Consider the following 22,658-nt stretch of genomic DNA (forward strand, 5'->3'; position numbering starts at 1 on the left):
TTCTTTTTTAACTTCAAGGTGTAAAGGAGTCAAATCCAAGCCAGCATCTGTACTTTTTTTCCTTTTCCTTCTTTTGGTACAGTGAATTTTGTTCACTTGCTTACATACCCAAAGTTGCTGTAATGCTGCTGTGGGGAAATGGTGACTGTGGGGGACTCCTCTCTGGGTGCAGTGCACAGGTGAAAGCCCAGCTTTTGCTGCTTTCCTTAAGACCTATGGTGTGGTGGTGGTTTGTTGTGTTTTTTTTTTTTTTTGTCAGCTGCCTGTTATATCAATCACAGAGCTGGGATCTATTTATAGGTTGGGACTCGGAGTACTGTGTCCTAGTCACAAAGAGGCAGAGACGCAGAGGGGACTGTCGGCTGGTGCAGGCAGAACCAAAAGATATTTAATCCGCAATTAGAAACACCTGAGGGCAAGGGAAATTCTGTTCCAGCCCAGAGCTTCTCTCTCAACCTGCAGCATGTAAGTACTTAACTTCTACCTTTTATTGTGTTTTGGATCCAAATGTCTCCCTGTACTAATCCTTTTATCTGGGCTTAAAATTATGGCAGCATCTCAATGTGATTTAAATTTTTTTTTTTCTGTTTTCACACTGTCAAAGCAAGGTCAGAGTGATCCACAAGCAGGCAAGATGATTTCAGAACTTCATGTAAATCAGTCAGTTTCACTATTTGGATGTTGGGTTTTTTTCTTAAAACAAATGAAAGTTTGAGCAGAATGGGATTTGTTTTGGGAATGGAAATAGTCAGCTTTGCTGGTGTTCTGAAAAGGCCACTGTATAATGTAACTCTGCTTTAAGGGCTTACCAAGGACAGGTGATATTTCCCCACCGCTTGTATAAAAACCACATACTTGGAAACTTCAGCAACCAATTACTAAAAGAAAAAAACAACCATTCTCCCAACCACCCCCCAAAACCCCTAGTTTTGGCTCACACCTTCTCTAGCACACACATGAAAATGAAATTTTGTTTCACCAAAGGCGTTTGGCATTGAGCAGCTGACGTTTGTCTAATTTTAAAGGTCCCCAAACAATTTAATTTCGCAATAGAGGGGTGCAAGACTTTGAGAAGTCAGCACAGTGACAATCAAAGGAGGACTCCATTGTGTGAGGTATTTGCTTTAAGGTATCTAAAATGCAAAATAAAACTCATACAATTGGTGTGTATTTTGGTGTGGTTTTTGTTAAAGGAAAAAGTAGGAGAAGCTCTAATTACAAAGGTTTAAAAATGAATCTGAAACTAGTTTTTATTCATTATGTAAACATTTTTTTGGGTCAAAAAACGGAAATTGAAATCGTTTGTCTTGTTTCTTACTTTGGGCTCAAAGACTTGGGATTTTTGACGGTTTACTTTTAATATTTTTTTTAAAGGATAGAACAGTCTTTATTACAAATGTATGTGGCTTCTTTGAAATTTCTTGCGTTTATAATGTGTCACGGGGGGAAAAAATCAAGATTACATTTTTTATTTTTGTTTTTCCAGTGTGGTACATTTTCGGTTATATACATTGTTCCCAAAGTACACTCTGGCAACTTTTTTTAGGACAGATATTTTAACATTTTGAAAGCAACAAAAAGAACACAAAATGGTTTGGTTTGAAATAATTTGGACTGAACAAACTTCTAATGAAAATATGAACAGAACAACGGGAGAGCTGCCTTTTGATTCAAGTATCAAGTACTAAGAAATAAAGTAGATTGGTGTGGTGGGATTGAGTGTGGGAAGGTGACAAACAGGCCAGATCTCGCCCTATAAATATACATCATATAGAACTGTGGCTTTTTATTCAATGCAAATTTTACCATTCCCAAAGTCTTTGACTTGCGAGTGTATTTTTGTTTTCTTTTGGAACTTATTCCAAATTGTTACTTGCAAAGATTTAAACCGTCCATGTAATGACTGAAGCTAACGAACTGGAATTGTAGAGGCACAGCTTGCAGGACAACACTGATAAACATGTTGATTTTCCATAGGTTAGTAACGTTTAAAATAATTGCAACTCAAAGCTTCCTCCAAAAAAGTAAATCAAATAGAATTCTCAACTTGACAATGCTCAGTATAGAAAGCTTAGTTCTGACTGGTAAGATTTTTTTCACTTTCTGTTGCTCTTTAATGTATTTTTTTTAATGTTTGTTTGGCACAGTATTACATTTATTGTTTCTCTGTTTATTTCCCTTTATAGTTGAATTATTCAAATGAGAGCAGGTTATTCTAAAATGTATTGAAGAAATCAAAATTGTTGTTTTAGTTAAATAAAGAAGGTGTACTGTACAACTAGTTTTAGATCCTCTTAAAATTTTAAAATTAAAAAAGCAACCTCTTTCTCCACCATGCACGCAGCAAAAATCCAACATGCCTACATTCAGACATGACTGCAAATATCCATGATTAAACACTTCTGCAGAGATCCCAACATTCCTGAGCAAGTATTCCCAATAAACCCTCTATCTCTTTAGTCTTAAGGATTTTTGGAATATTTCTTGGCTGTGTCCATGAAACTGCTGGACTTGACTCCCTTTTTCGCTACAGTGGATCTTTTCTTATACAATCTGCAGATTCTTTGTTTTGTTCTTGCATTTGGAAAAATTATCAAGTGCCTGCTGCTGTATAGCTTGTAGATCAATAGATTATGGGACATCTTTCTCTTTTATCTCTATGCATGGTTAGATAAATGATTGGAAAAAACTTTGATGCATTGTGTGGAAGAATGCAGCCTGTTATCATTTAGTTTCTGCTTCGCTAACAATTAATGTTATGTGGACTAAGCACCCATTAACCTCATCTCCTCCAAACTGATTCCTTAAATGTAATTTGTCATGGGCCTGTTTGTGATTTTTGAGGAATGAAAAATCTTGCTCATTACACCCTTTTCTGTTCATTTGACTGCAAAGTAATTGACACATACATTCTCTTTTTTGTTGTTGTGAAAAAATACTTCCTGGGAATTTTGAATAAACCTGTGCTAAACCAACTGTACAGGTGTCTGAAATGCAGCATACCAGGTGTATACCTGTAAATCTCTGCAAATTGGGAATAAACACCTGGGGGGAAACACTGTCCTTACTAAAACAATTCTACGCTGTTAGGGTCCTTCCTAATAACCCCCTGCCCAAAAGTCAGCAGCCAGTTAATAATTATTATTGAGCTATCTTTCTCTCCTTTTCTCTCTTCACCTGTACATCTGTCCAGCTGTTTCTGATCCCTCTATTTTTACATTTCATTATGCTCATGTTTGCTCTCTCACTCGCTCTTTTTCTTTCCTGAAAACACATTTCTATCTGGCACAGAAAATAAACTCAGATTGCGGGTAGTTATGTTAATCTAATTCAATCCTCTGTGGGTTAGGAGTGAAATTCTAATAGTGGAGCTGTTGAGGGCTTTTTTGTTAATGGCTTGGGGATTACATTGAGTTAAAGGCTCATTTCCTAATCAAACAGAGAGGGAGAGAGTGACTCCGAATATTTATGAGTCTCCCAGCGCGAGTTAAACATTGAACTCCAAAGCAGGATTTCAGTGCCACAGAAAGTGTTAAAACCCCTTAGGGCTGCTATGGAAAAAAAAAATGAAATCAGTTAAGCCATCAGCATTTTCAACTGCTGTACAACTTCAGTTCTGTAAGAAAAAATAATCATCTCACAAAGCTAAAATGGAAACTGTAGCAAGCTATTTAAAACAAAGTCAAGTGATGCTTCAGAACAGCTCTCTTGTAGGTAGGCAAGATATATGGAATGCATGCAGAGGCCTAATAGAAACTCCAAATAAATTCTCCACTAACGTATAGTTGGGTGGAGGGGCACATGTTTATGAGAAGAGGAAACTTTTATCCGTTTCTAGAAGACTCGATTTAATGTTTTAATGGATTAGTTTTGGTCCCATTTGTCTCATCGAGAACCCTTTTTGTTTTTTAAAAATGTGGATTGGTAAGCTCCTAAATTGTGCTGCCTCTGTAGACAGATTTGTTAGTGGGCCATATTTGACTCTTCAGGTTAGCAGGAGTCTTGGGTCAAATAGTATAGTTAAGAAATCAGAATCGCGGCCACAGGGACAAATCAATGTTTTGGTGATGGGTTCAGTACAAATGCTTAGATAGAGCCTCGTCCCTCTGAAGACAATAGGTGTTCTGATTGACTTCCGTGGGGTAGGACCCAACCCTATTTTGCTAAGTGTTGGTGTGTTGGAAAATAGGACAGAAGGGCACTGGCCTAGGTTGGGTGTGAAAACCAAACCTGCAAAGACTGAAGTGTAAGAAATGAGCTGGTGCTGTGAAAGTCTCTCTGCTCCCTTCGGCAGGGGTCTTTTAGTGTAGCAGGTGTGCTTCTTGGCTCTGACTACCAAATCACTTCTTCTCCGTGTGCCTCAGTTTCCCTAGCTGTAAAATAGGAATAATGATGCTGATCCATAATCTGAGATAGGTAGATGAAAAACTTTATCTAAACATTCATCCTATGACAAGCAGATCGATATTGAGCTGCGTTCAGCCCTGGTATAACTCTGTTGACCTCAGTGGCATTGTGCATGAGGTCTGAATTTGTCCTATTGTTTTTTGTTAAGATGAACCTCCAGCTTTATTAATCCAAGAGGTAAATATTTACTAAGGTGAAACCCGTGTCAGTATTTACCGTAAGTAACAATAAATCTTGAAGTTCATCCAAACGCTGCATTGATACATGTATTGTTTTATATATAATATATGTTCTGAATATATATATAACAATCATTCTCTTTGCCTTCTCCTGTGCCCTCCATAGTAGTGGCACCCAGGGCAGATCTACAGCAAAGTATTCCCTTCACAGCTTTGAGGCTGATTTCTGTGGCCAAACTGCACCCGGTAAAGTCTTAAATTTTCTTCTGTTCTCCCCATCACAGAACCCTTGCTTCTTGGCTGGTGCAGGAAGAGCTTCCCCTCCTGATTCAATCTATTTTAATCCCTGCCTGGCAGTTTCTGTAAATGCAGGGGTTTACCATGGTGTCCTTTAACCAAAAATTTCTCTTCCTTTCTCCCTCCACTGCTGTGCAGCACTCTGTGGATGGCTTTCTGCCCTCCACCCCAGAGGTGGCTGCATTTCAGTGAAGCTGTGTATGTGTACATTTTGTGAAGAATTTAGAAATATGTATTGCCTTTCATCCTGAAGTGCTTCACAAAATACATACACAGCTCAACTGAAACCTTTACAGAACACACAGTGGCAGGGTACGTATGCCATATGTTACAGACTATTTTAAGAAAAATTATTGGGACTGGTTTTTATCTCTCCGCCTGTAAAGCCAAGTACTGTATTGCCATGAATCCAACTGTACAGGATTAAGAGGAAGCCATAACAATTGGAAAATGTCACAGTTGAACAGTCTGAAATCTCAAGATCTAGACGAAAGCACTGAGTGTCCCACTGGGAATTTCCCCTTTCAGTGGGATACCACTCCTGTTTGGTTAAACATCATCCTCTGGATGCAGAACAGAAGATGCCTAACCAGGGTCTAAGTCTCACATGTATCAGAGGGAAGTTTAATTGGCTCTTTATTTTCATTCATTAGAGGAGCCACTGCCATTTCCCTTCCCTTTACCATTTGCCCAGCAGTTGTGAGTTACAGCCTAGGTGTTTCACTGAGGAGTCATGTGATGCTCACAAAGCCAGGAGAGTGATGTTCATGGTGAGAAGAATTTCACCAGCATTAGGACCTGGACAGATTACCTAACTCAGCAAGCCAGCCTCCCCTTTTTGTTTGATCGCAATCCTCATTTCCTGCTTTGTCAACAAAAACCCTCAGCCCTCTCCTTCTCCAGATATGAATCCACTTGACTCTTGAACTCCTTTTACTCTAGTTGCATTTCTGTGTAGCTTTATGTTGCACTTTTGCTCCCCTTCTTGGAGATTAGATTCGTACCCAAGTTTCCTTCCAGTTTCTCCCTTGTTGGAGTGTGCTCCTATAGTCCAATGCCCTTAACCAGGACCTCCTGAATTCTAATCACACCTCTAATACTGGTTTCAGAGTAACAGCCGTGTTAGTCTGTATTCGCAAAAAGAAAAGGAGTACTTGTGGCACCTTAGAGACTAACCAATTTATTTGAGCATGAGCTTTCGTGAGCTACAGCTCATACTGTCTCCCTGTACTGCCTGTGTCGAGTCCTTTCACTTCTGAGCTTTAGTTTGCCCATCTATAACATGGGATTAATACTCTTCTGCCTCCCAGGAAGGCTGTAAAGATGAACAAGGGCTTTGGAGGTGTAAAGCCCCATAGAAATGCTCAGCATTGTTGTTATACTCTGAGTTCTCCAGTGTGTTTTGCCTATTGTAACCGTTATCCCGTTTTGTGCCATGCAGAACACATCCTTTTTCCTCTCTGCCTGACCTTTTTTCCCTTCCCACCTCCTCCCTTTCCACCTGGCAGTAAACCTCAATTTTGGATCTTTCTTTTTGAAGTGGCCCTGGTGCTGTGGCTCGCTGTAATGCTCACCTACCCCAGCTGTTGCTCCTGATGTCTCCTTTTATGAAATGTCAGCAGGAACTTTGGGAGTGTATTCATCCCTCCTGATGTCAAAGCAGCAGTCAGGCATAGGAAGGCTCTGAAACTGGTTTCTCTGAAGAGGTTAAATGATAGCAAATAAGGGCTCAGGCATCTCCTAAGGAATAAGGACTGTCTGAGAGAATTGATTACTTTGGCTTATTGATCCTTCAGGAAGTAGTTGGCACTGAAGTGACAGTGCTGTTCTTATCACTTTAGGGGATTCTGTACCAAAACCATCCTTCTCTTTGCAGAGGTCAGTGAGGAGAAAGTGCTACTCTTCTACTGGCTCTCCCTAGATATATGCCATCCTGGGCAGCCACACGCTTTGTTTCTTGTCTCTCTTTTTGTGAAGAAGCTCACAGGTGAAATGCGAGTGCTTATAAAGTGAAGGGTGGAGAGCAGGGCATAGCAAATGGGTGGGCTGTGAAAGCAACTCTCCCACAGATTTGCTGAAGCATCTCAGTCCTAGCTTGCACATGGCACTGCTGGTGTGCCCCCGTTTTGACTTGCAGCCACCCCAGATACTCCTCCACCCAAATGACTTTCATTTGCAACCTAACACAAGAGCTGGATTCTTGTCTTCAGAGTTGAAAGGCCAGCACACTGATCATTGCGCCCCTTTCTCCTCTGTTCCCTCTCCTGTGCATGTACATGCACTGTCAACTTGTACCCCCTTTATTTCCGAATGTTCTCCTAGGGTTATAAAGAAACTCACTCAGGTCTCACACAACTGCCTATAGCTAGATTGGAAGGTTGTATGTGCTATTTGCAAAGACCCTGACTCTTGCAGAATCCTCTCCAAAACCAGAGGGTGCTTTAATCTAAAGTAAAGTGTTTTTGTACACTGTCATACCAGTTGCTCACTATACACTTTAAAAAAAATCAATGTAATTGCCCTATATATTATGTCTCTGTATTTCGCTGTACAGTGTTGCCAGTTCTTTGATGTTATTGCAATATTGGATGTTTTACTTAAAACCTCAGCTTCTGGAGACTAGTGATTATGGGAAAATCTCTGTTTTCGTTTTTTAAAAAAAGTTGCTAGCATCATTGTTGCAGAGAAAAGCTTGAAAACATGTTGCCCTCTGATTTTTGGGCCTTTAAGGTTCAAAACAAAACAACCTAACATCTATTTAAAAAAATCTCTTGCCAATCTTGTGACTTTTTGGGGGGGAGGCAGCGGCTCATGATATTTGAATGTTTGGAGCTGGCAGTACTGCGTTTCCTAGAGCACACAGTACTGCACCATGGTTATAACATGTTAAGAAATGAATGAAAAACACTGCTCAATCCCATGTTGTGTTCTGCCCCTGCTCATTCCTTTGTATTTGTAAAGATTCCCACCTTGTGGCTGAGGCCATTGGTACAAGCCACAATGACTGATGTCATCCTGTTTTTATTTATTCATTTAGATCAGGATCAGGGTCCTATTGCCCTGGGGACTGCACAAAGCCATAATAAAAGATGGAGTTGAGGGTCTTACATTCTGATTTTAAGAGGAGACACAACCAGAGGGTACAATAAACAAAGTGAAGGAACAAGAGAAGGTGGATGAGGGGAACAGTGAAAGGAAGACATGGTTATGTAGAATCACCTAGTTATTTTATTTCTAGTTCCTTTAGCGCCTCTGCTCTTTCTGCTAAACAAAGTGCTTTCCATGTTCTCTGTGTCCTTGTACTGAGCTCTTACATGTGCCAACCCTGTTTTCCTATGCTACAGTGCTGCCTTTCCCCTTATTAACATCTCTGGGAGAGTAGTACATTGGTCATCACTTCGTATGCTAATAGCTGAATTACATGCATGTGTGATGTGCTGTTACACAGAGTTGCAACACATTAATCCTAGGGCAAAGCCTTATCTTTGTACTGGATTTTTTTTTTAAATACTGGTATAGTTCAAGCAGTGTACCTGCATCAGTGAACTCTTAGTATAGATGTGCTGCAGCAGTATAAACAGTACAGGGCCCCAGAGTGGGAATGGGGTGATGGTTATGCACAGACTGAGTTTAAGCTGAGTATACTTGTTCTTTCTCTGTCTTCCCCTTCTCCCCCACAACAGCGTGGGCTGAATCTAGATTGGCTGTTGCGAAGGTGTCTGGAGGGCACATGTATCCTGGGGCCCCATGTTAAATATTAACCATTTATAGGAATGGCTCAGAAGCATGAAGATGGTATGTTATAGCATTTTCTGCTATCTGTACCCATGTACAGATTACATGGCAGCCATGGGCTTCAGTCAGTGAAAAATTCAGTCAGTCCCACTTCCATATTGCACAGGCCCACAGAAGGTTTGAAACTGAGGATTCAGTCACTTGATGGGTTTTCATCTTGTGGTCAAGGTGTATCGCTTTGCTGAATCACGCATCAGTGGAGTAATGTTGAATTAGCTGTGAACTACACTGTGTCAGCCAAGTGAACACCTATCCCCGAGAGGATCTTTATTCCCTGTAGCTTCAAGCATTACCTTCTGTTGCATGTTTCCTGCATGCAGGTGAGGGAGGGTGAAGCATAAAGATGTTCCTTTTAGCTGTAGCCCAGCCCAAGGCTCCTTTCAACATGGAGGGGAAGCGGGGTTCAGGGAGGGCAGATGAGCACAAGAGGTTCCACTCTTAAGAAAGGGAGCCTAAGCACAAGAGAATTTGAAGGCCATGAACATTCACAGAATAAGTGTTCACAGGAAGCAACCTCTCATCCCACACCATTAGCATTTAGTGACTGTCTGTGTTGTAGATAGTAGCTCAGGGTCATGTGGTTTCCTCTTCCCCAGTGTAGCCAGCTGCCTTATTGCTATTAGCCTGTGTAAACTCAGAAGCTGAGCTCCTGCTCTTTTGCTGCTTACCGTACATATTCTGTAAAACAGGAGTGTCTTGGGGCAGCTGAAAAAAATTTACCTTCACAACCAAGGATTCAGCTGTGTGGTAAGAAGGTACCACTTCTAGACTCCTCTTGGGGGTTGGAGTAGGATGGGGACGGGATACCTGTTCTGTTCCCTCTGGGGGATGGGGAAGACTGGTGGTGCTTCTATGGCTTTGAGGGGCAGCCAGGCTAGCGAGAGCATCTTTATGTATGTGAAGGTCCCTCTCCTCTCCCTTCTAGGGCAGGGCAGTCGGGATTGTGTTTTCCATGCTGTTCCCAGCCCCTGAAAGTGTCACTCCTCTAAAATGACATTGCTGAGGCTACAGTGTGGATCAGGTATCAGTGAGCCAACTTTCAAGTGGTCCGTCTGGGAGGGCCATCACAGACCTGCTGCTCTGCGTAGCAGGGTATGGGGAGTTTTCCCAAATACTTGAGCACCTAATTCTGCTCCAGCCCTTGTCTTTCTTTGCTCTCATCCCCTGCTGAGTATGTGCATCAATAGCCCAACCTCAGGCACTGACCGAGCTCTTCATCTTCAAATTGCTTTACAGACAGTAAGGGCTGAATGGCCCCCTTCTCTCCTCTGCCTGGAGGGATGACGGTGGTAAGTGTCAACAGAATAGTGTACCCCCTCTGACTGCCTGGGACACCAGGGGAACTTCACTGGGTCTTCCCTCTGTGTTGTTTTGTAGAAGGGGCTAGAAACCAGCTGTCCTCCCTGGTTGATGCTCCATATTTCGGCTTGGGAGTTAATGCTGCTTTCCCAAGGGTTGCTTACTGCATAGCTCTAGGGTAGACTTTGGCCAATGGCAGCATGGCTTCTGAAGGAGGAGCTGGGTAGGACTAGATTTGCCCAAGGTAAGAGAAAGGTTAGATGAGGGCTACTCCAATCTCCCAGGCTTTTCTGTTTGGGTTATGAAGCTCAGGCCTCCGGTTCTGTTCTGGACCTTGACTACTGAGACAAGCCACAAATCCAGCTATAAGCACTGTGAGGCCAGGCTTTAAAATGGGCCTATTAGAAGTGCATGCTTAAAACAAACTAGGTTTTCCAGTGACGCACTGTGGATGCATAGTTGTTCACTTCTCATACAAGTGCAATTGCAAGCACGAATGCTGTTTTTGTCTGTGCAAACAGATGCCCTTATGAATTTTACAGGTATAGTTTTAAAGGCCTTTTTGAAAACTGGGCCCTGTAAAGCACTGAAATAACTATGGAAAATAAATACATTTAATTTTATTGTCACAAAGTGTAATGCTAAAAACTAAAAATTCCACCAAGTAGATGAGGCCCCTGTAAAAAGGTGACCCGTTCACAATGCTCTCTATGCAAAATGCAGTGGTAATTGGGAAGAGTTTAGTGTCTTGGTGCTTAGTGCTGTGTGCTCTGTAAGTAACTTAAGAGCACATTGTGGGAATAAGGCACCTCCTGAACTACTACTTTAACATGGTCTTCCTCAAAAGATCCTGGGGCGAGAAAAGGAGATTGGATGGGTCCAGAGTCTGAACTCTCCATTGATGCCTAGGCTGGGCGGCAGTCAGGAACAGCTAATTTCATTAGAAAAGAAAAATAACACTTTCAGAATGATTTGACTCCCCCTCCCCCCTTGGTGGTCCTTGATTGATTGTTACACTTACCTTGTATCTTGTTTCAAATTTAGATTTCAAGTTCTGTAGGGCAGGGACATTCTCTCCCCTTGTGTGTCTGTACAGTGCTTAGCACATCTGGGCCCTGATCCTGACTGGAATAAAAAGCTGAATCTCTAATGGTGTGTGATCTCCTGTTCGGAGTCCTCAAAGACCTGACACACTCCTGGCAGGTCAGGAGTGGTAGGGAGCCACACTACTATTTATACTCCATGCCAAGCCACAAACAGCACTGTCTCCCTTTTTCTGAGCCCAGTTGAAATGTCAGGTAAATGTGAATGCTGATTTGCTGTTGTACAAACACACATTTTTTAAAAGAGAAGATGTTCTACAGGCATCTCTTAAAATGCAACCAAGTGGGAGTTTGTGCTGCTGCTTTCCTGCTCATCTGGGAGCCCCTGCATCTCTGTTAAAAGCACGTTTCTGAGAAGAGAAGCCAAGCTGCTAATTTGTCAGTAGGACCTTATTTCTGGAATGCAGCGGTATTTCACCAGTGGAGGAGCTGTCCTGGAAACTTACAACACAAGGTCAGCTTCCTTCTTGTCTTGCTTGTATCTGTCGTGTTGTACTAATGCTGGATAACCTGCCCCCAAATAGCAAAGTTGAGGCACGAGCAGGTGGCACTAGACTGGATGATAACCTGCCCCCTTAAAACATCTGACCACCTTGACAAGGTGTCATTGAAGCTATTGATTGTAGGAGCAGTGAGTAAAAGAAGCCTGTACATGTTTCCAGTGGAAATATGGTGGGGACCCTGCTACCACATAAACACATGCATGTCTGTGGGTGCGGGCAAAGGTGAGAGTGAGACCTAGAGGGGCTGGAGTAGCTGCTGCAGGGCCTGGGACTGGGTCGGGGAACAGCGAGAGAACCTAGAGGAGCTGGAACATGCCTGCAACTGGGACCCCTGGAGCCCTCCTTCCTAGCCTGGAGCCGCCGCCCAACTTCCTCCTCCTCCCCCTGCCAAGTCTCAGTACCTGTCCCTTCCCCACAAGTGAAGACATGGTGGCCCAGACTTCACCTTGGGCTGTACAAGCCTGCCCAAAACCTGAGCCCATGCTCCCATTCCTAGCCCATGATACTGAGGACTGTGGGGCCCCAATCCCAGTTTGAGGCCTTTGGGTGCTACCATAATATAAATATTAACTATTATAATAATAATAATAATAAGAGGAAAAGAAGTGATCCTGGACGGATGAGAGAAGTTGTGGCACAGAGAGGCAGGGTTATGGAATTAACTGATTTACAACTATGGTCCTGTGATAAAGGTGACTTTAGTCTTATAACTAAAAGGAAAAAGTCTTTTTTTTTTTTTTATTTTTTAGTGGTAAAGTCTCATTGACCACTGGTACATGTTCTGAAAAGTTTGAGTAAACAGAGCAGAACTTTTTAAAATATTTAATCTATTTTGCAGAGTTTCACCAGCCCAATGACATCAAAAAACTCAAAACATGGATGAATTTTACTGACCAGTCTCAGTGTTTTTTTTTTTTTTTTTAAATCCATGTGCTGCACAGCATTTAGCACTGTGATATCCAAGTGCTTTAGAAATGCTGATAGATTAGACAGATATTCTCATTGGCATAAACAGGCAATTTTCCAGGGCAGAGATAGTGAAATATTTAAGAAATTGCCATTCTATGAAAACTAGCTGATGGAAAAATAAAGAGATGATGGATAATATATTCTCCAACAGCCCTTGTTGTAGGTGAATCCTTTAACTGACAGAAGCAAAGATACTGTGTGGCTTGTACACATCGCACTCTTTCAGATGACTGCTTTCTACAACAATTTCAAAGTGGCAAAATGAATATAAAGTCATAGGGTTTGTTTTCTCCGCCCCCCCAGGCCAGAAGGGACCACTGTGGTACTCAGGCTGGCCTCTGCCATCACACAGGCCATAGAATTCATCCAGTAATTCCTGTATAACTTCTGGTTGTGCTAGAGCATATCTTCTAAAAAGACGTTTCATTTTGATTTGAAGACTACATGGGTATGCCTACACTTTGAGCTGAGGGTGTGATTCCCAGCTTGAGGTGGCATACTCCTACTACCTCTCATTAAGCTGGCATGCTGGGTCTTGGATGGTACGTACTCAGGGCAGCTAGCATGTCCCGCCACTTGTGCTGTCATGGCTATATACTATTTTTAGCACGCTAGTGTAATGAGAGCTAGCTTGGTGATGTCTCCTTAAGCCAGGAATCACATCCCCAGATCAAAGTGCAGATATGCCTCAAATGATGGAAATTCCAGCATGCCCGTAGGGAAATTGTTCCAGTGGTTAATTACCCTCCCTATAAAATTTGCACCTTAGTTCTAGTCTCAGATTTGTCTAGTTTCAGCTACAAGTTATAGGGTCTTGTGCCTTTTTCTGTTAAAGTGCCCTCTACTATCAGCAATCTTTCCCCCATGTAGGTACTTATAGGCTATGATCAAATCACCTCTTAAACTGCTCTTTGATTAAGCTCAATTGATTGAGCTTCTTAAATCTCTCACTGCACGGTGTTGGTTTCCAGCTAGTGTTGGTGTGGTAAATGCCACTCATTCCATTTAATCCAATAATCTAGTGACCCCTCCATCTCTTTCATCTAAACTGTGTCTTCAGTTACTTGTACAAAAGAAGAAAAAATGTTTTAAAAAAGGGAAATATCCCAAATAAGACCTTGTTTAAGAAACCAATTGAGGCGACTAACTGGCAACAGTTCAGTGGCAAATCACATACTTTATAAAAGCCAAGGTCTTAAAAGCAAGGAAGTAAAGAGATAAGGACATTATACATTTTGCGCTGTCTATATAAATAACATATGCACATTATTCACACCAAGTAAAAAGAAATGCATATTAAACTACAACAGAACAACCTAACTCTGACCCTGAAAATGTGATTCTTTCATCAGTAAACTCAAAACATAAATCCTACACAAAGCCCTTCTGGAAAAAGAAACACACACATTACAGGCCAGATTGCAGCTTTAAGCATTGCCCTGGATATAGGGGCAGTGCATAGCTGGGTAGCCTCAGGAAGAGCCCTGGGGAATAATTGTGACTCACAACTACTGGTTTCAGAGTAACAGCCGTGTTAGTCTGTATTCGCAAAAAGAAAAGGAGTACTTGTGGCACCTTAGAGACTAACCAATTTATTTGAGCATGAGCTTTCGTGATGAAGTGAGCTGTAGCTCACGAAAGCTTATGCTCAAATAAATTGGTTAGTCTCTAAGGTGCCACAAGTCCTCCTTTTCTTTTTTCACAACTACTGTGCTCCCCTCCTTCTCCCAGTGAGGGAGAATTGGGAGGTAAGTTACTTGGCTCCATCTCACAGTGCAGCTTGCTTGCTTTCTTCTCCTGTGCCTGGTCAACTCTTGCAGCACACCTGTGTATGTATGGAAAGTTCAGCAGGGGGTGGGGGGCAGGGGAAAGAGCTCCACTTCCTCCTCATCCACTTGCTCACAAGAAATGGATTTTTGGCCATTCAGCTTCTGCTTGTACCCTCCACCTTGCATACCAGCTGTGATGCAAGCTACTGTCCTGTTGCCATGCAAGAGCAGTATATATGGGTGGGTGGGGGAGATTACTCCCCTTGGTAGTGTATTAGGGCCAGTCAAAAACCAACTGTGTGTGTGTGCGCATCCATTAATGACATCTATTGATCAATCTCCAATGCAGGTGCACTTACATTCATAATTTTATCATAAGTTGACACTTACTCCTCTTTTTATTAAATTACAGTTCATTAAAAGAACAATTGTAAATATTCTACTAAAAAAAATCAGTCAGCTGATAAACACATTGAACTGATGTTTCCCATTTAACCCATCCTTTAAAAGAAAATACTTAGATCCTGAAATGAAAATAGCCAGAATAATACATGTAAATGACCTGCATGCGTCAGACATACGGCTGTTGTGATGGAATAGGTCTTTCTTTGAATAACACGGTTCTGTTTATGATGTGTGCTGTGTAATACTTATGGAAGCTGATTTTCAGCTGGTATATGTCAGTGTAGCTATGCCAAATTACAGCAATTTAGGATCTGGCCCTTTATTTCCTTGCTTTTAAGTGCTTGGGTTTTGTACACGATATAGATAACTACATTGGTGTCAACTGAAACTGTTTAATGTTTTTTTCTATCTTTTGGAATATACATATGTGTAGGGAAAACATTCTAATAACTGATGTATAGGTGGAAAGCAGTAAAGGTCTAATGGTAGGCAATAATAGTGAGCAGCAAATAGGATCTGAGTTGGCACAGTGGCATGACACCCAAAAAATGAGAGAGAGAATTTTAGTCTTTGAATGGGATTTGTTTGTGCACACAGAAGCAGCACCTCATGGAGCCAGTGAGGTAGAATACTCCCTCTCCGTACAGCTCTGATAAGACTGCCAGTCTTTCCACTGCAATGGCAAAAAGATAGAGGAATCTTGGAGGGTAGTTAAAGAACAAAAATTGTAAGAGAGCTGGAGGGATTGCTCTATGAGGGAAAGATCAAAAGCATTAAATATGTAGAGTTTGGCTAAATGATGACTAAGGGGGAAATGTGAAAACTACCTATAGCGGTTTGAAGGATATTAATGCTGGAGCTGAGCAAACAGTGGGGGGAAACAGTCTGTGAATTTGAAAGGGATTTTCAGCTCAACTGTGTTTGCAACCCTTTTATGATTATGTTCTGCCAAGATTTTCACACTCAAGCTTTACTGAATGAATTCTCACAAAAGATATTAAGCATTTGAGCTAAAAAATATGTGCAAAAGTGAACTTTTAAATGTAGATTCAGTTTTAAAGTTTGCATTGTGTTTAGTTACATAAGTCACCTAACTGGGTCTAGGTTAGTTTCATGAGTCACATGGTGAAAGAAACAATAGAGCACAAATTACTGCTCTGATAGTTAAATATACAATTTGAAAATTGTGCTCTTGGTTAGTTGCATATGTGTTGTGGTAGTGGTTTTGTTGCAGGGTTGAATATCTTATGTAACTGACCAACACAGCGTGAGTTGCAAATATTTGCAGTCAAATTTTCACAAACCACCCAAAACCAAGAATGACTGAAGAAATTCACTAATACTTTAGCATAACAAATAAACAGGTAGTGATAGTCTGTTCTGTTGCTGACAGGATGTTTTTTAATGAGTGTGATTTGTATGTTACTCTGTTACTTTTATAGACTTTTTTTTTACTTTTATCCACTGTCAAAGTGACTAGAACCTAGAGCAAGCGCTTTCTATGTATAATGATATTGCTATAGATGGTCTATGAGATGGGGTGTGAGTGTGTGTGTGAAATAAATGGAACAACTTCACAATCTGTTCATGGACAATTCACAAAACAACATAGGAGAAATTATTTGTCACATTATTCTTTTAGCTTTAACAACAGAACAGTTGTTTATGGTCCAAAAAGCTATAATTTACAGAATTGGGATAAACTTTAAGAGAAGGAAAATTCAGGCTGAATACTAGGAAAAATTTCTTACTAGTGGTGAAGTAATATCCAGGTAGAAGCTCCATTGTCCATTTAAAATTAAATTAATTTGTTGTCCATTTAAAATTAAATTGGACAGCAAAACATTGGAAAACTAGTTATAGGGCCCAGGGCTATACTGGGTAAGTGTCGGATGGACTATATGATCTGATAGGTTGTTTCCATCTCTAACTTCAGTGACTCTATGAATTAATAAGTATTTGTATAGAAGTTAGAGATGGGAAAGGCTTGTCTGGACATTAAGTGTGTTTCCCAGTTAATACGGGATTGATGTGTGCTGTCCAGTGAGTGATAGAAATACGCACTGAGCCATATAGATGCACATTTCAAGAAAATGCATCTCTGGAGCTGACTGTGTGTGTGTGTGTGTGTGTGTGTCGGGGGGGGGCATGCACATACTGTACAGAGAAACTATAGGCTTTGACCTATGCAAACACACACCAAATTATAGCCTCCCATAAACAAATTAGCATGCTTAAAAGGTGAAAAGCGCTATAAAATTGTCTCCTCTGTTGTTTATAGTGTGAGTAGAGGATGCCTACATTGCAGAGGAGCTCACATTCCTCTCTCTCCCTTTCGAAATGGACGTGTGCTCCGTCCATTTCACCATTGTTCCTGCCAGCCCGGTCCCAGCAGGGGTTCCCTAATTAGCAATCTCTTCATTTCCAATCAAAGCACAAAGCGGCCCCAAAAGCCTCTCTTTATGAGGGAGCTGAGCAGCGGCTGGGGACGTGGAGTGGGATAATTGCCTTTGCCACTGGCAGCGGTAAGCAGCCTGGCTAATTCATTATTGTAATAACTTTGCTTGTCCTTGGGGAGGGAGGGTTAGGGTGGAGAGAAGTGAGCCTATTGTGAGCAGTGCTAGCTGAGGACAGGGGGAAAGGGAAGTCCAGCCAGAGTTCAGGTAGGATGGAAACAATTGGCTGGGAAGAGGAGACTATACCAGATGGGGTTTCTGTCCTCCAGCTCCTTAAGCAATCTCAGGAATTCATTAATTTGTGGCATGATGGCCAGTACTCACTAAGATACAATGTTAACAGAACACCTATACTCTGTCCTTTGTAACATTCACAGAGACCACCACCCTAAAAAGTACACAGTGTGAGCAGGATCAGGATGCTGTGGAACCCAGTTATGATGGGAGAAAGGGTGAGGGAATGCCTCTGAGATCTGATAGAAACCTCAGATGTTTGAGACAGAACTAGAATGGCTGACCTGCCCAACACCAGCAGTCTATGACACTAACCTAATCATGAGACTAAGTTTCTTCTCGTGTCAGGAAATCCTCCACCATGCTTCTCTAATGGATGCTGGCTTGATATGCGTTACACACAGTGATGTAGTAGGGTTTTTTTTATAGTTTTTTCTAAAGTGTCTTTCACCATAATGTCTGTGATGCCTCCTGAGGCCCACAACTTTGTCTTCAGTGGAGCTGTGCCAATTTACAGTAGATACTGAGGGTCTGGCTCAGTGTGCAAAAAGCAAGCTTCAGGCACATGAAGAACTCCAGGAGGTCTAAAGCCAGCCTCATGCTGCAGGAGGCACTGTAGGCAATGGTGTGGGAGTGGTGGCTGTGGGGAGCTGCCTTCTGTTGCATGAAGGACTCTTCCTCACGTGCAGCACTGCACAGTCAGTTGGGGTTGGGTTTTTGACTTCCTAATGAAGCCTTAATTAGTAGCCCCTACTGTAAACAGGACACTGGGGTTGATGGGTCAGTGGCTTGAGCAGGTATGGCAAATCCTGTCTTCCCCCTAGGCCCTCTGATCCTTCCCGTTTACTCTTCCTCTTCAGTGTAGGTGGGGTGGCCCCTCTGTGACAATGCCCAGCAATTGTGTTAGTAGCAAGGAATACACAATCTTTATTGCTTTTATGATTCCTCTTCCTACTTTCTCCCAGCTATTGTTGTTTATAGTACAGCAGTGCCTAGGGGGCCCCAGTGCAGGATTGGGGCCCCATTGTTCTGGGCAATGTACAAATAGACAGCCCCTGCCACAAAGCATGTACAATCTAAGTAGCTAAACTATTGATTTGGGGAAAGGTGTCCCTTGGGTAGATTGGCCAAAGGTGCTGGCAAGTAAATGAATAAACATTTGGCCAATCCACCTAATAAACAGATTTTCCTGCATCAATAGTCAGCCTAGTCCTGCACGAGTTGCTAAGTATGTTTCTGGTGGGATCAGTTGGATGGGATCTGTAGCTTACACCATCTCTAACTTCTCTGTTTTAGTATGTACAATTAGCCTCTTTGAAGCTGCTTTGCCTGCAGTTCCCTCTGTTAAAACCAAAGCAATGTCCTCTCGATGAGCCTGGCTGCTCTCAAGTAAAGAGCAAAGCCCCTCTACCCTGTATTGGGACAGGGTGGAGAGGATGCTTATGGCTGAGAAGAAAATATCTGCCTTTTGATTCCTGTGACCAGTGTTCTTGTCTTGCCAGCCTTGTGCTGGGTGGGTGCTACCTAACATAGTATAGATGACCTTGTTCAGGGAGTGGGAGGTTCTGAAGGTCTTGTGGGCATTTACAATGGTCTGAGAGTGCTGTGCCATCTCCAGACTTCCCAGTACTGCTTGCTCAGTACCATTCAATGTGCAACTCCTCTCCATCTAAGGGATTGTTACAGCTACTCGTTTCTTATCCCCTCACACTCGAGCTGTCAGGACTAAAGTGTGGACCCAAAAAGAAGGATGCATTCCTAAAGAGCAGAAGCAATGATGGGAAAATTGCACCGCTCTCACTACTTAAATTATTCATGAACCACAGGAAGCTGAAGATAGATTAACAGCACGTGTTGATGAGACAAGTCAATGTGGATCCCAAATGAGCTAGAAATGAGAAGTGTCTCCATTCCTGATTCTCCAGGACCTTCCTGCTTTCTGTTGTGTCCTATCCCTTCTTTAACTGAGGTTTCATAGTGGAAGCTGTGTTAGTCTGTATCATCAAAAACAACAAGGAGTACTTGTGGCACCTTAAATTTGTTAGTCTCTAAGGTGCCACAAGTACTCCTTGTTGCTTTAACTGAGGTTGACTCTCTCAATCAGCCAAACCTTTGAAAGTATATGTGGTGACACAGATGAGTGGGATAAGCATTCTCTTGTTGTTCGAGCAAACAACTGGGAGTCCGGGCTTCTGGGTTCTGTTCTGCCACTGACTGTGTCTGACCTTGGACAAGTCAGTTCCTTCTTTGTGCCTTTCTTTCTTTGTAAAATGGGGATAATCTTGACCCACCTCTCTGGAGGATTGAGGCTCAGTGGCCGTGAAGTTCTTCGGGATCCTTTGGAAGAGGAGTTAGAGGCAATGTGAGATGCAGGAAGACATTCTGGACAGAGCCCAGTGGTGCAGCCTGACTGGATGCCAGGATGTAGGAAAAACTGGCTGAAAAGTGATGAACAGAACCTGTTTGGGGTCTCAAACTTCTCCCCCTTCCCCACCCCTGCCACTTCAGTCTTCAAGTCAAAACTGTTGCATTGAAACAATCACTTGTGAAGAGGCTGGAAATCATGGCAATGGGCAGGAGAGGGAATATTAATGATCCAATTTCCAGGTGGGTTCCACTCCAAGGCCTCGCCAGGCGATGTGCATTTTTAATCATAACAAACCAGAATGAGAGGGAGTCATTTACAGTGAGGCAGTCCTGTGTCTGAAGCTGCAGAGTGTGATGTCATCTCACACCTCTGCCTGCTGCATAAAGGAGACTGTGCTCATAGGGGCTGCTGTACAGGATCTGAGATGGAGCACTTTCCAACAGGAACGTGACCGCTCCACACCGGGGCAGGCCTATGATAGAAATGACACCACAATCCAAACTGGACCATATGTCTAATAGAAACTGGATCTCTAATGGGAAAGGATCCCTGGGAAGAACCTTGGAAGAACCTTGAACCAGACTGAACCTCTGGGCAGAACCAGAGGGTCCCTTGAATTAGAGGGGAACCCCAGACAGAGTGGCCAGGGCTGAAAATTGGACCTGATCTGAAATGTGCAGAACCATGAACCAGAACAAGCCCTCCCTCAACAACCAGACAGTACCAAGAATCATAAGTCCTCCCTCAACAATGAATGAAACAGAATCCAGAGTGAACCAGCCCCCAAATTCCATGTCTTTCAGGAGCCCTTACTTCATAGAATCCTAGAATATCAGGGTTGGAAGGGACCTCAGAAGGTCATCTAGTCCAACCCCCTGCTCAAAGCAGGACCAATCCCCAACTAAATCATCCCAGCCAGGGCTTTGTCAAGCCTGACCTTAAAAATCTCAGAGGAAGGAGATTCCACCACCTCCCTAGGTAACGCATTCTAGTGCTTCCCTACCCTCCTAGTGAAAGTATTTTCCTAATATCCAACCTAAGCCACCCCCACTGCAACTTGAGACCATTACTCCTTGTTCTATAGTCTGCTACCACTGAGAAACAGTCTAGATCCATCTTCTTTGGAACCCCCTTTCAGGTAGTTGAAAGCTGCGATCAAATCCCCTCTCCTTCTTCTCTTCTGCAGACTAAACAATCCCAGTTCTCTCAGCCTCTCCTCATAAGTCATCCTTCCAGTCCCCTAATCATTTTTGTTGCCCTCTGCTGGACTCTTTCCAATTTTTCCACATCCTTCTTGCAGTGTGGGGCACAAAAATGGACACAGTACTCCAGATGAGGCCTCACCAATGTTAAATAGAGGGGAACGATCATGTCCCTCAATCTGCTGGCAATGCCTCTGCTTATACAGCCCAAAATGCCATTAGCCTTCTTGGCAACAAGGGCAGACTGTTGACTCATATCCAGCTTCTCATCCACTGTAACCCATAGGTCCTTTTCTGTAGAACTGCTGCCTACCCATTCGGTCCCTAGTCTTTAGCAGTGCATGGGATTCTTCTGTCCTTAGTGCAGGACTTTGCACTTGTCTTTGTTGAACCTCATCAGATTTCTTTTCGCCGAATCCTCTCATTTGTCTAGGTCCCTCTGTATCCTATCCCTGCCCTCCAGCATATCTACCACTCCTCCCAGTTTAGTGTCATCTGCAAACTTGCTGAGGGTGGAGTCCATGCCATCCTCCAGATCGTTAATGAAGATATTGAACAAAACCAGCCCCAGGACCGACCCTTAGGACACTCCACTTGATACCAGCTGCCAACTAGACATGGAGCCATTGATCACTACCGGTTGAGCCCGATGATCTATCCAGCTTTCTGTCCACCTTATAGTCCATTCATCCAGCCCATACTTCCACAGTATTCTTGCCAGCAAGTTAAAGGAGACCGTATCAAAAGCTTTGCTAAAATCAAGGAATAACACGTCCACGGCTTTCCCCTCCTCCACAGAGCCAATTATCTCGTCATAGAAGGCAGTTAGATTAGTCAGGCATGACTTGCCCTTGGTGAATCCATGCTGACTGTTCCTGATCACTTTTCTCTCCTCTAAGTGTTTCAGAATTGATTCTTTGAGGACCTGCTCCATGATTTTTCCAGGGATTGCGGTGAGGCTGACTGGCCTGTAGTTCCCTGGATCCTCCTCCTTCCCTTTTTTAAAGATGGGCACTACATTAGCCTTTTTCCAATTGTCCAGGACCTCCCACAATCACCATGAGTTTTCAAAGATAATGGGCAATGGCTCTGCAATCACATCTGCCTACTCCTTTAGCACTCCCGGATGCAGCGCATCCGGCCCCATGGATTTGTGCTTGTCCAGCTTTTCTAAATAGTCCCAAACCACTTCTTTTTCCACAGAGGGCTAGTTGCCTCCTCCCCATGCTGTGCTGCCCAGTGCAGTAGTCTGGGAGCTGACCTTGTTCGTGAAGGCAGAGGCAAAAAAAGCAGTGAGTACAGTAGCTTTTTGCACATCCTCTGTCACTAGGTTGCCTCCCTCATTCAGCAAGGGGCCCACACTTTCCTGGACTTTCTTCTTGTTGCTAACATACCTGAAGAAACCCTTCTTGTTACTCTTAACATCTCTTGCTATCTGCAACTCCAAGTGTGATTTGGCCTTCCTGATTTCACTCCTGCATGCCTGAACAATATTTTTATACTCCTCCCTGGTCATTTGTCCAATCTTCCACTTCTTGTAAGCTTCTTTTTTGTGTTTAAGATCAGCAAGGATTTCACTGTTAAGCCAAGCTGGCCGCCTGCCATATTTACTGTTCTTTCTACACATCAGGATGGTTTGTTCCTGTAACCTCAATAAGGATTCTTGAAAATA

General features: G+C 42.7%; 1 protein-coding gene across 1 annotated transcript in view; it reads left to right on the forward strand.

Moving 5' to 3' along the window:
* The first annotated feature begins 248 nt into the window (after nt 1–248).
* Nucleotides 249–22,658, forward strand: part of ESRRB (estrogen related receptor beta) — a 166,408-nt gene continuing 143,998 nt past the window's right edge. Inside the window, exon 1 of the mRNA XM_073349257.2 lies at nt 249–465. Coding sequence (XP_073205358.1) covers nt 464–465 — 2 coding nt within the window. The 5' untranslated portion in view covers nt 249–463. The remainder of the gene's footprint in view (nt 466–22,658) is intronic.

This window comes from Lepidochelys kempii, chromosome 6 (assembly GCF_965140285.1).
Source record: "Lepidochelys kempii isolate rLepKem1 chromosome 6, rLepKem1.hap1, whole genome shotgun sequence".
Taxonomy (NCBI): domain Eukaryota; kingdom Metazoa; phylum Chordata; order Testudines; family Cheloniidae; genus Lepidochelys; species Lepidochelys kempii.